The sequence below is a fragment of the Calidris pugnax genome, unplaced genomic scaffold, assembly GCF_001431845.1.
Source record: "Calidris pugnax isolate Ruff unplaced genomic scaffold, ASM143184v1 scaffold181, whole genome shotgun sequence".
Lineage (NCBI taxonomy): Eukaryota > Metazoa > Chordata > Aves > Charadriiformes > Scolopacidae > Calidris > Calidris pugnax.
The window spans coordinates 366229-381640 of record NW_015090976.1 but is presented as its reverse complement, the minus strand read 5'-3'; the positions used below and the strand labels follow the sequence as shown (position 1 = coordinate 381640).

The window sequence follows — 15412 nt, the reverse complement described above, 5'->3', positions numbered from 1 at the left end:
GGGGGGGGACGACGCCGTCCTTGGTTTTTTTGCCTTGTTGCTTTGTTTCCTGTTCCTGAGAGCGCGTTTTCCTCATCAGCCGGACTCTTCCCAGTGGTTCCCAGTGACAGGACGAGGGGCAACGGGCACAAGCTGGGCCATGGGAAGTTCCACTCCAATGTGAGGAAGAACTTGTTTGGGGTGAGGGTGGCAGAGCCCTGGGACAGGCTGCCCAGGGAGGGTGTGGAGTCCCCTTCTCTGGAGACCTTCAAGCCCCACCTGGATGCTCCTGAGTGATGTGCTCTGGGCAGCCCTGCTTTGGCAGGGGAGTTGGGCTGGATGGGCTCTAGAAGGTCCCTTCCAACTCCCAACAGTTCCATGATTCCATGATTAGTGCCCGTTTTGTAAAGAAAAATTCAATTTTTCAGCTGTGAAAGATTGAATCTCTCATGTTTTGCTCCTTTCTGTCGCTGACTTTGCTAAATAAAAGGGCATCAGAGCATCACAGCTTGAAAGCTTTTAAAAATGATAGCCAAAACCTTTTTTTTTTTTTTAACCTATTATAAGCTTCTATTTCTGACTCAGTCGCATGTAAGATTTCTAGTCGTTGTTTCCATTTTTCAGTTGTTTACACTTTTTTGGTTGTTGGCCACTATGCTGGTAGACCAAGGGGGTTAGGTAACCACAGGCAGGATGGCTCCCTTAAGGGCTAATGAAATGAGTTGGCAGGTCTTTCTTGGTCCATCTCAGGTCTTGGTCCATCTTGTGTCCCTGGGGCACCCGCTCCAGGTGTCGGGAGCAGAGGGAAGCAGGGGACGGAAGGGGCCAGAGTGGCCCTGCCCTCCCCCAGGACGGGATGGAGCATGGCCTGGGTGGCCCTGCAGGGCGTTTCCTGGGTTCTTCTGAGAGAAGAAGACGGTGCTTTCATAGAATCATAGAATCATTGAGGTTGGAAGAGACCCTTGGGATCATTGAGTCCAACCATCTCCCCTACTCTACAAAGTCCTCCCCTACACCATGTCCCTCAGCACTGCATCTAAACGTCCCTTAAACACATCCAGGGACGGTGACTCCACCCCCTCCCTGGGCAGCCTGTTCCAATGCCCGACCACTCTTTCAGTGAAAAATTCCTTCCTAATGTTCAGTCTAAACCTCCCCTGTTGGAGCTTGAAGCCGTTCCCTCTCGTTCTATTGTTAATTACCTGTGAGAAGAGACCAGCACCAACCTCTCTACAGTGTCCTTTCAAGTAGTTGTAGAGAGTGATGAGAGTAGAGAGTTTGTTGCATTTTGAAATGCTGACTCTGTTTTCTCCGGAAATGCCCTCGGTGGTTTTGACTCCCATTGCAGATAACAGCTTCACAGCTCCCCTTTTCATGGACACAGCTCCCTTCCATGTGTTTCTCCTGCTGGCTCCCGGATGAGGACTTAACTGAGGGGAAAATCCCTCTGGGTCGATGCTCCTTTATGGCAGTACATACTGTCGGGGGAATTTCAGTGAAGATGGGGTTTGTCTTTTTTTTGTTATTATTTTTTTTTTAGTCAAGGTAGCTTGCTGCCAGCACACAGAGAAGGGATGGGACTAGCAAAATGGTATTTTGTGAATATGTAAAGGCTGCAGCTCGAGAGATCACATCAGTGCTGTCCCCATGCCTGCTTGGAGGGAGTCACATCACATTTCATAGAATCACAGAATGGTTTGGGTTGGAAGGGACCTTAAAGATCATGGAGTTCCACCCCCCTGCCCTGGGCAGGGACACCTCCCACCAGACCAGGTTGCTCAAGGCCCATCCAGCCTGGCCTTGAACCCCTCCAGGGATGGGGCAGCCACAGCTTCTCTGGGCAACCTGTTCCAGTGTCTCACCACCCTCATAGTAAAAAATTTCTTCCTGAGATCTAATCTGAATCTTTTTTCTTCCAATTTAAAACTGTTTCCCCTTGTCCTATCATTACACCTCCTGGCAAAGAGTCCCTCCCCAGCTCTTCTATAGGCACCCTTCAGGTATTGAAAGGCCACTATAAGGTCTCCCCGGAGCCTTCTCTTCTCCAGGCTGAACATTCCAGGCTGAATTTCTCCTGATTTGAAGCCTGAGCTCCCCTCATTCTGCCAGCTTGGCTGTGCAACAACAAAGATACCACTAGTTAAGCAAGGAGATGGCGAATATTAACCCAGGCAGGACCATGGGGACTTCCTGGGTTACTAGGGCCTGTCATCGGGCCTGCTGCCCTGTCTTCACTGTGACTCTGGACTAGATAAATCAGAGCTAAAACAGTTATCCTTTCTCTGCTCCTGTTTCATTTTTCTCATCCCTAAAGGCATGGTGTAGGTGACACACCAGTAGAAGACCCTTCTGAGCTTTCTGGAGGCCTGTGGGGGATTGCCTTCCTTTACTAAAAACATAAATTTAAGAGAGTCTGCGGATTTCTATTATACCTTCTAAATGTGGACAAAGACATGGACTAAAGAATAAAAAGGCAAATTAATTTAAAAAAAAAAAAGCTAAATAAGTTCAGGAACCTGGAGCTTGTTTCATAGTAGGGTGAATTTCTGGGGAGGGGTGTTTCCCCATCTCATAACACTACTGCAGTGCTGCTGCGCAACAGCTACAAGTGAGTGCTCCTTCAAGCTGTGGTTCTGGGTTTGTTTTGTGGTTTTGTTTGGGTTTTTTTTTAAAATGTGTAATATCCCCCCAGCTGCTTCAGTTTTAGAAGGGTCTCTTGTCAGTGGTGTTACCTCGCTGTCCAGTTTGCTGGGTTTTTTTATTTATTTAGAGAAAAAAAATAAAGCAGCCTAGCCTGTGCCTTGCAGGAGATCTGTTAAGGATTAGCACCGAGCTGATGGGAGGAGGGCGATAGTTGCCATCATCACTTTGAGATGGGATGTGTCTCTCCTGCATTCCCAAGAGAAGCTTCTGGTAGCAATGTCCACAGCAAACAGTACAGTGTTTCCCTCTTTCTTCCCTTCAGAACTAGGGTGGCAGAACACGGAAGAACCTCAGGATGTCTGTAATTCAGCAAGGGACGGCGACGCTTCGTAAAGCAAAGAAAGTCACTGTAAAGACATGTTTGGATAACCCCTTTGTTTTTCAGTGGAAAACTATAGATGGAGAAGATATGCATTTTATACTGCAGACTTTAGAAGAAAGGCTTAAACATACTGGACTTAAAAAGATTGAGACGCCAAGAAAGAAAAAACGTTCCCTTACAAAAAAACAAATGGAAAGAAAGCGTGATGCCAGCACCACTGAACTCCCTAAAGAGGAAACAGGAGGCGATCGCCAGAAAGCGGGATGGACTGACATAAGTATCAGAAGGCAGCTTGCTATTGGAGTTAACGAAGTTACAAAAGCCTTGGAAAAAAATGAACTGCTTCTCTTGCTGGTGTGCAAGTCTGCAAAGCCTGCCATGGTCACATCACACCTGATCCAGCTGAGCGCCAGCCGAGCCACGCCAGCAGGGCAGGTTCCCCGGCTCAGCCAAACGCTGGCACCGCTGCTCGGCTTAACGTCCATTTTAGCACTGGGCTTCAAAAAGCAGTCTGACAAATTCACTGAAGCAATAGAAGCAATAATCCCAAAGATACCAGCTTTGGAAGTGCCGTGGTTTCAGTACAGAACTGAAGAATCTGTGGGTGACGCGCATACGGATTCTTCAGAAAACGAGGAGCTGGATGAGATCGCAAGCCAGAAGCGGAAGCGTACGGAAAGCAGTCAGCTCGATCTTTCAAATGTAATTTTGCAGCCTTTGAAAATCAAGAAACTTGTTCCAAACCCAAATAAGATAAAGAAACCCCCTCGCAAAAAGAAGAAAGCTTTTTCTGTATAACTGATTTTAGTTTGGCTCTTCAAAAATCAGTTTAATGAATGCCGTATGGAGTGCAGCTAACTGAGCTAATTTTGTTAGGCTTTACAGTGTAAAACACTTGACTACAAGGCAAACTTTATGTTGCATTCAGGTACTTTCTCCTTTAATAAAGAATATTGCTCAAACTTGGATGTGAGTCCTTACCTGGGAATAGGTATTTGCAGTTGGAGATCAGAGTTGCAGTTGGTAACGAGTATGCTGAAGTCATTTAAGACATAGTAAGTACATCTTTGGAACAGTACAAAGCGTTAAACAAACTTTGTATTTCTGTACAGATGAACATTCTTCAAGAAAAATGGATGTGAATGAAGTATAATTATTCAAACAAATCAATACCGAAAGTTTTGGCAAGGTTCATGCCAGTATAACTCTCTTTGAAGCTGATTCAGTGCTTGTTTCAAGTAAACAGCTGTAACAGCGAGGGTGGTTCCCTTTTAAACTTTCATAGCTTGCTCTGCTGAACAATAGGCTTGTTTTGGTCAATAATGTTTGCAGGGTCGGGTTCCCTCTAATACCTCATGTCCAATATGCTGAAGGAAAAACTATTAAAGTATAGAACAAGACCAAATTACTACTGCTGCATTTTGAAAAAGGACTTCTGTATGCAAACTGTTAATGCATATCCCATGAGAAAATGTAAACAACCTAAACTCAATTTGATTTGTAAATGGAGTCTGAAATTATTTCCTACGAAACCGAGGGAAGCCGCGTTCTGGTGTATATAGAATAGATGACAGCTGTAACCACTACAGGACTGAGAAAATACCATGAAACTTTTGAATTTCCTTTAATTTTACCAAGGACTACAAATAGTTTCTTAATGAGAGAATTGTATTGTAGGAAGGAAAGGGAATAGTGCTGCAATTCAAATCCAACAGCCTAGGAGTTGGCGCTCGATATTTTAAATGAAAGCCAGTACAGTGCTGTAGAAGAAAGTGTAAAATGTTTTAACTGAGTTGCTCTGTTGTTCCTTAAAGATTGAAAACTACAACATGTAAATTCAGAAATTTGCTAATCCAGACTGTGAGTGCCATGAGATGGCTAAACTGTATTTTCGATTTATTTAGGCGGGACCTTAGTTCATGATACCAACTACGAAGGGAGGTGGTAGCAACGGTTCTGTAATCGTGATGCTCCCTAAAGTTTAAAAAAAAACTTAAGGCATTTTCTGTCAAAAATTTTGCCCTCCCTGGCTGAGGGTGGCAAGAAGAGGTGAGGGTTTCTTTGCCTTGCTTCATAGTCCTTCATGCACGTCCTTTGCTTTGGCTTTTTGGGTACATAAGCTTTGCAGGCATGCTAGAACTACTGTATTTAATCACATGCTGGCTAACTCTAACATTTAAGCCTTAGCGCTTTGCAGGCATGCTAGAACTACTGTATTTCATTCCCACGCTGGCTAACTCTAACATTTAAGTCTTTAAGCAGAGCATGAGAATTAGCTTTGGTAAAGAACGTAAGCACAGCAATCGTCTTTCAAGCACTTTGCTGCTTGCCCAGGTCCACAGCTCTTTCCAGGCTTTTGTGTCCCCTCCGCAGGTAGGAAGTTACTCTGGGGAAGAAGTTAGGGCAGATGTTTCAAAAGAGGAGTGGGAATGGTGATGGAGCCAGCCTTAAGTTTGCCAACCTTTGTGAAGCCATCTGTGAGGTTTCTGAGGAGTCTTACCTGGTGGCTGTTCGTAGCCCACACCACGACAAAGCCTAGCGCAGGGACAGGAGGCTCAACTCGGGAAGTAACCAAAGAGCCTCTCCTGATGAGCTGCCCACTGGCTCCACACAGATCATGCCCTGCCATGAAGCCCCTGGGCAGCAAGAGCAAGCCACCACTATTTCCATCTCCTGAGCAACTCCCCTCCTGCCTGGGTGCAGGCTGGGACACCGTCGAGAGTCACATCCTCTCGCTTCAGCAAAGCCCTTGAGGCGAGGAGCACAGCTAGTCAGAAGGTCTGGGCACTCACCGGGGACAGGAGGGACCCCGCTGGGTTGCACAGCTCTTGGGGAACACACGGAGGCTCCAGGAACTGCCCCACCACTGGGGCTCAGATGCCCACTCCCCTCACGCTGCCTGGCCTGGAAAGTTTTGTGTCTCAGCTACAGTGTGCTCAGCTTCTACAGCAGCACAGCTCTGCCCTCCTTCCCCTCCACGAGCGTGCTGTATGAGCCACAAAACAAGATGGACAAGTCTACCCCCTGGACTCAGAAGCAAATGGCACTGTTTCCCCAGAAGACAGCCCAGGAGTGGCCACACTCCTCCTTTCACGCACAATTACCCCAAGACCAGGGGGGACAGCTGGGCTGCAGGAAAACCAGGTTTCAAGTCTGTCTATCTCCTCCCTGCACATACTTGGTCCCATCGTGTGGCCTCAATGCTTTTCCAAGCAGTAGTACTGGGAAGGATCTGCCTTCTGATTTTGGAGAAGAGAGGAGAAAAGAAAACGTCTGCCCCCCCCCCCCATTTTATAGAATCATAGAATCAGGCCAAAGGCCATCTAGTCCGACCCCCCCGCAGTCAGCAGGGACACCCCCAACTAGACCAGGTTGCCCAGGGCCTCGTCGAGCCTCTCCTTGAATATCTCCAGGGAAGGGGCCTCAACCACCTCCCTGGGCAACCTGTTCCAGTGCTCCACCACCCTCACAGTGAAGAACCCTCTCCTCATCTCCAGTCTAAATCTGTTCCCCTCCAGCTTGAAGCCATTTCCCCTCGTCCTGTCACTGCAGGCCTTTCCAAACAGGCTCTCCCCAGCCTTCCTGTAGGCCCCTCAGGTACTGGAAGGCTGCTATTAGGTCTCCCCGGAGCCTCCTCTTCTCCAGGCTGAACAACCCCAGCTCCCTCTTCCACTTGGATTTCTGTGAGGGGAGGGAAGGCAGAGAGCATTCCCCTGGCACTGCAGACCACCCATCCCCCTTAGGGAGGGCTGGGCCACCATCACTCCTGGGCAGGGAAGCCCCTCAGCCCCGAGGACAGAGGGAGGCCCTGGTGTCAGGCAGCAGCTCCCTGAGGGTGCCGGGGCTCTGCCTGCAGAGCTGAAGCAGAAGGCACTGAGCCCCTTGGGGACTCCTCTCAGCCCAGCCACGAAGGCACCTTCCAGCCTTTTGGGAGTCAAGATCTTAAGTCTTTGATGAATTAAGGAATTGAGATTAAATCCCTCTTGTTACCTCAGGTATCACTACCCTGGATTGCTTCTTCAGGCCTCCCATGGGGAGTCCCTCTGCACCATCTCCTTCAACTGCTCCGGGCAGAGAGGTGTCAGGGGGCTGAAGCTGTAAAGCCCGACACCACCATGCAATGTCTGAAAGATCCCCTTTAAAGCCCTCAAATTCATGAGGTCCTGAGCTGATGCACACCCAGGGGTCAGACAAACCACGGTCAGTCCCTTCCTTTGTCTGAAGGAGGCCGAGTGCTTTCATGGCAGAGCTATAATGCAGTAAGGGAACGGTGGAATTACAGGGTGGTTAGAGTTGGAAGGGACCTTAGGTATTTATCGCTGTCTCTCAGGCAGAATCCCCTCACCACAATCCAACAGGAACAAGAAACCAAACCAAAAACCATTCCCACTTTGGAAAAGGAGTGGGAAGAAAGAAAAACCCCGCTGCTACAAGGAGGGGGGGTAGGGCTGGCAGTTATGAAGAACAGACAAATTTATCTTCGTCTAAATTGATGTTTTCAGGTACAGAATTCAACTTCCAGCAAAATCTGCCATCAGAATTACAGGCATGTTTAGAAGGAAAGTTTAGACATTTGCATTTCATGAGACATTCAAGTCACATTCAAAAGGTACTCACAGCACAGAGGCTTCGCTACCACAGTTTGGCACTTTCAGCTAGAACAGTTTCTTACTGCAGGTTTTCTCGTGTTCCTGCAGCATCCGTGAGCTGAAAGAACTGCTCTCCTCTCTAGCTGGGACGCGTGTCCAGTGCTTCAGAAGCCTCTCTGGTTGCTGAGCATTCAGGAGGGAATTAAACCAGCTCCCCCCCCGACAGCAAAGACCAGCCCCCCTACACTTCAGGAAGCGCAGAACAGAGACTGCCAAGGACTTGAGGGTAGAGCATTTCTCTTTTGCTTACCAGCCACATATATATATAGCAAAACCTCTTGTTCCAAAGTCAGGTTAAAAAACACTACCTGGAACAATTTATGAATACTTATTTACACAAGATACTTTTCATTAGAATTACAGACTTCATAGGAAATCAAAGTAGACAAAGGAATATGTGCAATTTCGCAGAAGCGTTGAAAACATTCAAACTATAAATATCCTGATAGCACTACTAAAATTCTTAGTTTTACACACAGGCTGATGTTATTCTACTGAGGAAAAACTAAGGTTTTGTGCCACAACTGTAAATTAAGTACAGTAACGTATTATCATTCCAGCAACATAGATAACACCTGCACTGAACAGTGCGATGCTGTTAAATCAATCCACTGATCTATTGAAGATCAAAGTACAAATCTGTATTTTTATTGATTTGGCAGCGTTGCTTATGGAGAAACAAATGCACTAGTTAAACCAGTACATTGTCATACTGCTCCAGTTACAAAAACACCCAGGACTTTCATAGAGCTACAAACGTATCATACTTCATGATTTTCCCCCAAATGATGATATCCACGTGAAGTAAATAAGCAAAGATACTCAAGTTTGTATCCTTCATTCTGTTACACTGACAAACATACACCACCACTTAATAAATAGAAATGCAGCAGTTCGTCCACATAATAGCAAATATTTTTGTACCCTAATCCACCACTGAAGTTCAGTTTGTACAAAACAGTCTTTTCTACAGAGTGGGAAAAAAATACCTTCTTCTCATCAAGGTGCAAGCTAAGCTTTGAAACTTAAATGAATGTGCTTTTATTCTTTTCATGGACAATAAAAGAGTTTCATGGACCTTCTGATCTATCTGAAAATGCATAAATTTGGTCACATATGGATGTCTTCACTGTTCAGGTTTAATGGACTATTTCAGTATCACTGACGTTGTGCTTTTACTCCTCTTGAACAATACCATTCCAAGAGTTATGGAGATCAAATTAACTCAAACGATGACCTCAGAGTTCTAGAAACATAAATGTCCTCATTGTAATACAAGACCAACCTAAAGGAAGCAGAAAAATACAGTATTTTAGTTCAGTTATGACAATAAATCCTGGTATCACTAGGTTTCTGCACCTCAGTTATGGAACTTAAATATGACTAATTAAAAAAAGTTATTTAAAAACCTCTCCCCATTAGATTAATGTAGATTAATGAAGCATTATACCGAACAGAATTCAGAAGATCGCTCTCTCTCTTACCTTTTCGGATTCCATGCCAGGACACCTCCAGTTGTACAAATAATACTGCAAATTTCCATCTCCAATCCCAAACTTGAGTTTTTCCAGGAATGTTTTGTTTTCCATTAAGTCTAGTGCATTGAACACATCAAATCCTTTCTGGCAAAAGCAAAACATTTTTTAAATTTTACTTTTAAAATTTCAGATAACACACAAATTATACTTTACACAGTGGCATACAATATTCAAGAGACGTGGCTAATTAAGTAGAAAAAAAGACAAGGGAATAAATCTTGCCTTTTAATTTGGTACACATACAAAGAAATTTTCCCAATAAAAAGTGAAGTACAAGGCACAACTTTCCTTGAAGATTATCTCCAGAAGGGTAGGAATTTTAAAGCTACTTTCAGGGGTGAAGGTCTGAAGAGTCCATAAAGCATTATCCATTATTTTATCCTTATGGATATGCATTTTTTGCATTCACGTAGAGTGTTTTGAGACACAGCACCTATTCCAGCTAAAGCTGCATAAATACAGCTTGTGGTGTTTTTCAGCTGTTGATCATTCTGCTAATGATAAACGCTATATTTTTGTGGTTCAGCCCTTTTCTGAAATGCCATTGTTTATAGAACTCCAATCTTTCCTGTTACCTTCCCTCCCCTACTCCTGCACCCAGTGACAATCATCAGGTATGAACAGCTGAATTTGCTCAAGGGTCTGGACATAAAAGCCCATTTATTTGCAATTAACTGCAAGGCAGTCTGACCTAAGATCCTGGGGTCTTACCCCTTACTGCAGAAAGGCAGTGCGCCAGCAGCACTTCCTATACTCTTATGATAAAAATAAGTTAAAAACCAATAATGTTGTTACTTAAGCACAAGAAGATGGTAAGGAACATTTGTTGCTCAGTATAAAAACTGGATATTTTTTTTTTTCTTCTTTTAAATATTAGAAATATTTAGATATTAGAAAAACGGAGTTGAAGCAAAAGAGCATTTTAAGCTCTCCATCAGCTTAGGACTATTTAAAAGAAAGTTACAAAGCACAATGAGTTTTGTAAGCTTCTCCACTACCTTACACAAAGATCATTCTGTCTGCAGATGAAGCTATGCTAAGTTAAACTTGCTGTGAAAAAACACACAGAAACAAGACAAACAAGCTGGCAGTGACACTTGGTATCTAAAGATACCTTACACAAAGATCATTCTGTCTGCAGATGAAGCTATGCTAAGTTAAACTTGCTGTGAAAAAACACACAGAAACAAGACAAACAAGTTGGCAGTGACACTTGGTATCTAAATTTTTAAATACTTTAAGTTAGTAATAGACAGAAAGAGGAGTCTCAGAAGGCAGGAAGGGAAGCGGGTGAGAATAGAGACACACCGTAGGTACAGACACACTAATGAAGCTCTGTAATTAAACACTCAAAATTCAAGTAAATTATAAAGTTTACAGATGTAGTTTCAATTCAGAATCTAAACACAGGCAGATTAGGGTCAGGTTAATACCTTCTGAGAGGTATAAAAAAAAGTTCCTGTTCAACGATGCTTGCTCCACAGCTCTGCTAGACCATTGTGGCAGCCCCAGAAGTGAGCTGCTTCCCTATTCATAAGCTCACTCTCCTGCTCTAGATCCAGAAACTTAGTGTCAGCTTTGCCAATAAAATATGCAGGATTTGGCAGAGATCATCCTGCTGCAAAATCCTCCCCCTGTCTCCCCGCAGAATACATGGAACCTAACCGGGTAACTCCAGATTTTGGGTTTTGCTTCAGAGGTCAGGCATTTTGTCCTGTAATTGCCATGATTTTACTAGACTTAGTTCTAAGCTAATTTTCTATAGTGTAACATGAAGATAAAAATTAAACTGACAACATTAAACCGACATGCAAACCCTGAAAGCAATTTGCTGAGTTAAATTTGTTCCTCCAAAATGCATTCTTTGGGAGCTGAAGTGGAGAAAGGACTGTGGTGCGTTGTCCCCAGCCAAGAGCTGAACACCCACCCAGCCTTGTGCTCCCTCCGCTCCCATGGGATGGGGAGAAAACAGAAGGGAGGCAAGGCCACTTGGGAATCGAAATAATGACAGTTTAACAGAGAAAGGAAAAGCTGCACAAGCAAAGCAAAAAAGAGGAATTCATTCACTGCTTCCCAATGGCAGGGAACGTCAGGCCATTTCCTGGAAAGCAAGGTCCTAGTTACTTGGGAATAGAAATCATAGAATCATAGAATCATAGAGGTTGGAAGAGACCCTTGGGATCATCGAGTCCAACCATCTCCCCTACTCTACAAAGTCCTCCCCTACACCATGTCCCTCAGCACTGCATCTAAACGGCCCTTAAACACAGCCAGGGATGGGGACTCCACCCCCTCCCTGGGCAGCCTGTTCCAATGCCCGACCACTCTTTCGGTGAAAAATTCCTTCCTAATGTTCAATCTAAACCTCCCCTGTTGGAGCTTGAAGCCGTTCCCTCTCGTTCTGTCACTAATTACCTGTGAGAAGAGACCAGCACCAGCCTCTCTACAGTGTCCTTTCAAGTAGTTGTAGAGAGTGATGAGGTCTCCCCTCAGCCTCCTCTTCCTCACACTAAACAGCCCCAGCTCCTTCAGCTGCTCCTCATATGATTTGTTTTCCAGCCCCCTCACCAGTTTCGTTGCCCTCCTCTGCACTCGCTCCAGCACCTCCAGATCTCTCTTGGATTGAGGTGCCCAAAACTGGACACAACACTCGAGGTGTGGCCTCCCCAGTGCTGAGTACAGGGGCACAATCACCTCCCTACTTCTGCTGGTCACACTATTTTTGATACAAGCCAGGATGCCATTGGCTTTCTTGCCCCCCTGGGCACACGCCGGCTCATATTCAGCCGTTTGTCAACTAGAACCCCCAGGTCTCTTTCCTCCAGGCAGCTCCAGCCACACTTCCCCCAGCCTGTAGCGCTGCAGGGGGTTGTTGTGGCCCAAGTGCAGGACCTTGCACTTGCCCTTGTTGAAACTCATGCCGTTGATCTTGGCCCAGTGATCCAATCTAGCCCTCTGTAGGGCTTCCCTATCCTCCTGGGAATCAACACTCCTGCTTAACTTGGTGTCATCTGCAAACTTGCTGATGATACACCCTATGTCCTTATTGAGATCATCAATAAAGATGTTAAATAGAAATGGTTTAGTTACAACTACAAAGCCAAGCACCATATGAGCTGCTGGGAAGAAAGTTAACTCCATCCCAGCCAAACCCAGTACATGTGTAAACAGGAGTGCATTCATCATTTCTCTTCCCATCATAGAATCGTCTAGGTTGGAAGGGACCTTAAAGATCATCTAGTCCAACCATCAACCTATCTCTGACAAAAAAATAAATGAGAAATAAGCAATAAAAAAACCAAAAAAACCACCCCACTAAACCATATTCTTGAGGACCATGTCAGCCCATCTTCTGAACACCTCCAGGGATGGTGCCTCAACCACTTCCCTGGGCAGCCCATTCCAATGCTGGATAACCCTTTCCGTGAAGAAATTTTTCTTAAAATTTTCCCTTGACTCACCTCTCCTCATCTAAAAGTCCAAGTGCCAAGTCTGCAAATATAATTAAGCATCTAAGGATGCAGAAAGGCCCAGCAGATACTTTGGAAATCCACAAGCATCTAAATCCCAGCATTCTAACTCTATGATGATCCATTTAACATAAAAGAATGGCGTGTCAGAGAGAAATGCAGAGGGGGGAAGGTACAAAGCCTTGCAGTGAGACCACACAACTGCATCCTCACCTGCTCCATCCGTGGCTCAGTGAACGGCCAGCCCCCAGCTCCCCATGCCCCACTTCAAATGGAGACCAACTTCTATACTTTTTTCCACCTTGACTTTTAAGAATAAGTAGCACCAGTATTTTTAGCCACTTCTCAAAATAATACCAGCCACCTTCCTGTATCTTCATATATCTTAGTACCTTTCAAGACCTTAGTACTGTTCAAGACAGACTTTCAAAGTCTGTCTCTGAACTTCCTTTGGTATTATTCTAGAGCCTGAATATTGACTTTTAAGAATAAGTAGCACCAGTATTTTTAGCCACTTCTCAAAATAATACCAGCCACCTTCCTGTATCTTCATATATCTTAGTACCTTTCAAGACCTTAGTACTGTTCAAGACAGACTTTCAAAGTCTGTCTCTGAACTTCCTTTGGTATTATTCTGGAGCCTGAATAATGAGGTTCTATATTCCCCATGACTATCTAGGAGTTTTCCTTGCCAAATAGCTATTCAAATCAATACTGCTTCTGGCTCAACAAGCCTGGGTGAGCAGCTCCTGTCCCACGGATCAGCTCAGCTGCAGGGCTGTGTGACCATGGCTGAGACACACAAGTTGAAGACCACGTGGCTGCTTTCATGCAGCCTGAAGTCTGAACAGATGCAGCCTTTGCAGACCATCACTGGCTTCATACAGGATCAACACGGAAATCCCTGGGCCACGTGCAGCACAGACAGCTCTGAACAAGCTTCAAGCACCAGGCACAGAAAACATTCCTGTGCTCTGCAGCGTGTGGGGAACGGTTGCTAGAATGGACACCATGGACTGGGTGACCCTGGAGGGCTGAAGAGGTCTCTGAGAATTCATTCAGAGTGCTGGGATGTGCATCACCTGCACAGATCCATACCACAGACCACATTGCTGTGGGCGTTTGCACTCCCATGAAACCCTGATGATTAAGGGCTGAGCGTTTTCAGCAGACAGCACTAAATTCTTACAATTCTGATGTTTAAAAAGGTCATTTATGGTCTCTTCCCTTCCCCTGAACTAAACCATCTATCAGTGCCATTCCATGCACGAAGGTGTGCCTAAAAGCAACAACATGACATCATCTACAGAGCTTTATCGGCAGCAATTAGTAACAAAATAAAATGATAAACTTTGCACAGATCAACTTTTACATTTGGTAGAAATAAAAAATAGTTTGAACAAATGAACAGAATGTATTTAATAGAACATATTAACTCATCCCCAAGGGAAACTATTTTAGTGATACTTCCAATTCTTCTAGTGTTTAGTGAATATGGATAATCAGTGTGCTCTTGGATGTTTATACATGTCAAGCTAATGCAAACACTTGATCTTCATGAACTTGTCATTCCCTAGCAGCACTCAAAGTGAAATGGAAAAACAAGCATAGTGTTTTACATTTCAATACATATAGTATGTCTCATCAACTGTACTCTGTGCTACAGACAGTGAAAGAATACAGAATGCAATGGCATGGATAAATTGCTGACAGTTCTTACCTTGCCACCACTCCTAAGAATCCTTTTTTGAAAGAAGCAGAACCCTCCCCCCCAACTTACCAATTTAGCTATAATGAGCGCATCATTCATTAAGTCCAAGAGGGGGGTCTCCGTATGAATATTGTAAAAAGAATAGGCAGCTTTGAGGCTTTTATGAACAGGATGGTGCATCACTGTTGAAGGTAATGTGTAGAAACTCAGGAAGTCTGTTAAAATACCATTTAAACCCTACAAAAAAAAAAAAAAGTCAATTAATAAGAAGTAATCACTCAGTTATTGGTTGGGCTAGCATGGCAGTTCTACAGAGAGTAAGCAATAAATGCAGCATGGTTTTATACTGTAATACTGCACAGTGTGTAACAGGTAATCTTGGCTAAAACTTGAAGGAATTGAATTCTTGCCAAGGGTGTATCTATACATCCAAGTGAGACTGAAGCCTGAAATGGTCACTTCAGAAAAGGAAACAGACACTTAGGTTTTTCTAGTCTATTGCACCACTAACATTTTGACAACCAACTGCCAAAGCATTTCAATTTGTTTCCCAAGCTTAGCCTGCTATGAACAAAGCTAACAAAGCACACTGCCAAAAAAAAAAAAAAAAAAAAGGAATTTTTTTTTTTCCAATTGAACTTATTTTTAAAAGAATATTTTTAAATTTGACAAAGTTCACATTGAGCAGCAATGGTTTTTCAACTTTCTAAAACCAGAAAAAAAAAATACCGTGCTGGTCCACAAAGCATATGTCAATCAGCCCTAGTGATTATTAATCAAGAAGCACAATCCATTTGCTAGACAATGGCGCTAAATCACATTGAAATTCTAATAAGACCAGTTCTCACCAAAAAAGGTACTTGTACAGAAATCTAAAGTATCCTACATAAACTTTCTCAGTATTTCATGCACCTAATGAAGTTTAGCCAGCTTCAAGGGTGTAGATTCTAGCTCTAGGCAATCCTGCTTCAGCAGGGGAGTTGGACTAGATGATCTCTATGGTCCCTTCCAACTCTGAAATTCAGTGAAATTCAGTGAAA

The 15412-nt window shown here is 44.2% G+C and overlaps 2 protein-coding genes across 2 annotated transcripts in view; one reads left to right on the top strand and one right to left on the bottom strand.

Moving 5' to 3' along the window:
- The window catches only part of RPP38 (ribonuclease P/MRP 38kDa subunit), a 4191-nt gene extending 225 nt beyond the window's left edge, over positions 1-3966 (top strand). Inside the window, exon 2 of the mRNA XM_014952940.1 lies at positions 2948-3966. Coding sequence (XP_014808426.1) covers positions 2978-3802 — 825 coding nt within the window. The 5' untranslated portion in view covers positions 2948-2977 and the 3' untranslated portion in view covers positions 3803-3966. The remainder of the gene's footprint in view (positions 1-2947) is intronic.
- A 3493-nt stretch (positions 3967-7459) lies between these two features.
- Positions 7460-15412, bottom strand: part of NMT2 (N-myristoyltransferase 2) — a 52174-nt gene continuing 44221 nt past the window's right edge. The window contains exons 12-13 of the mRNA XM_014952945.1: positions 9138-9275; positions 7460-8938 (exon numbers count right to left, since the gene is read on the bottom strand). Of these exons, the coding sequence (XP_014808431.1) occupies positions 8918-8938; positions 9138-9275 (159 nt within the window). The 3' untranslated portion in view covers positions 7460-8917. The remainder of the gene's footprint in view (positions 8939-9137; positions 9276-15412) is intronic.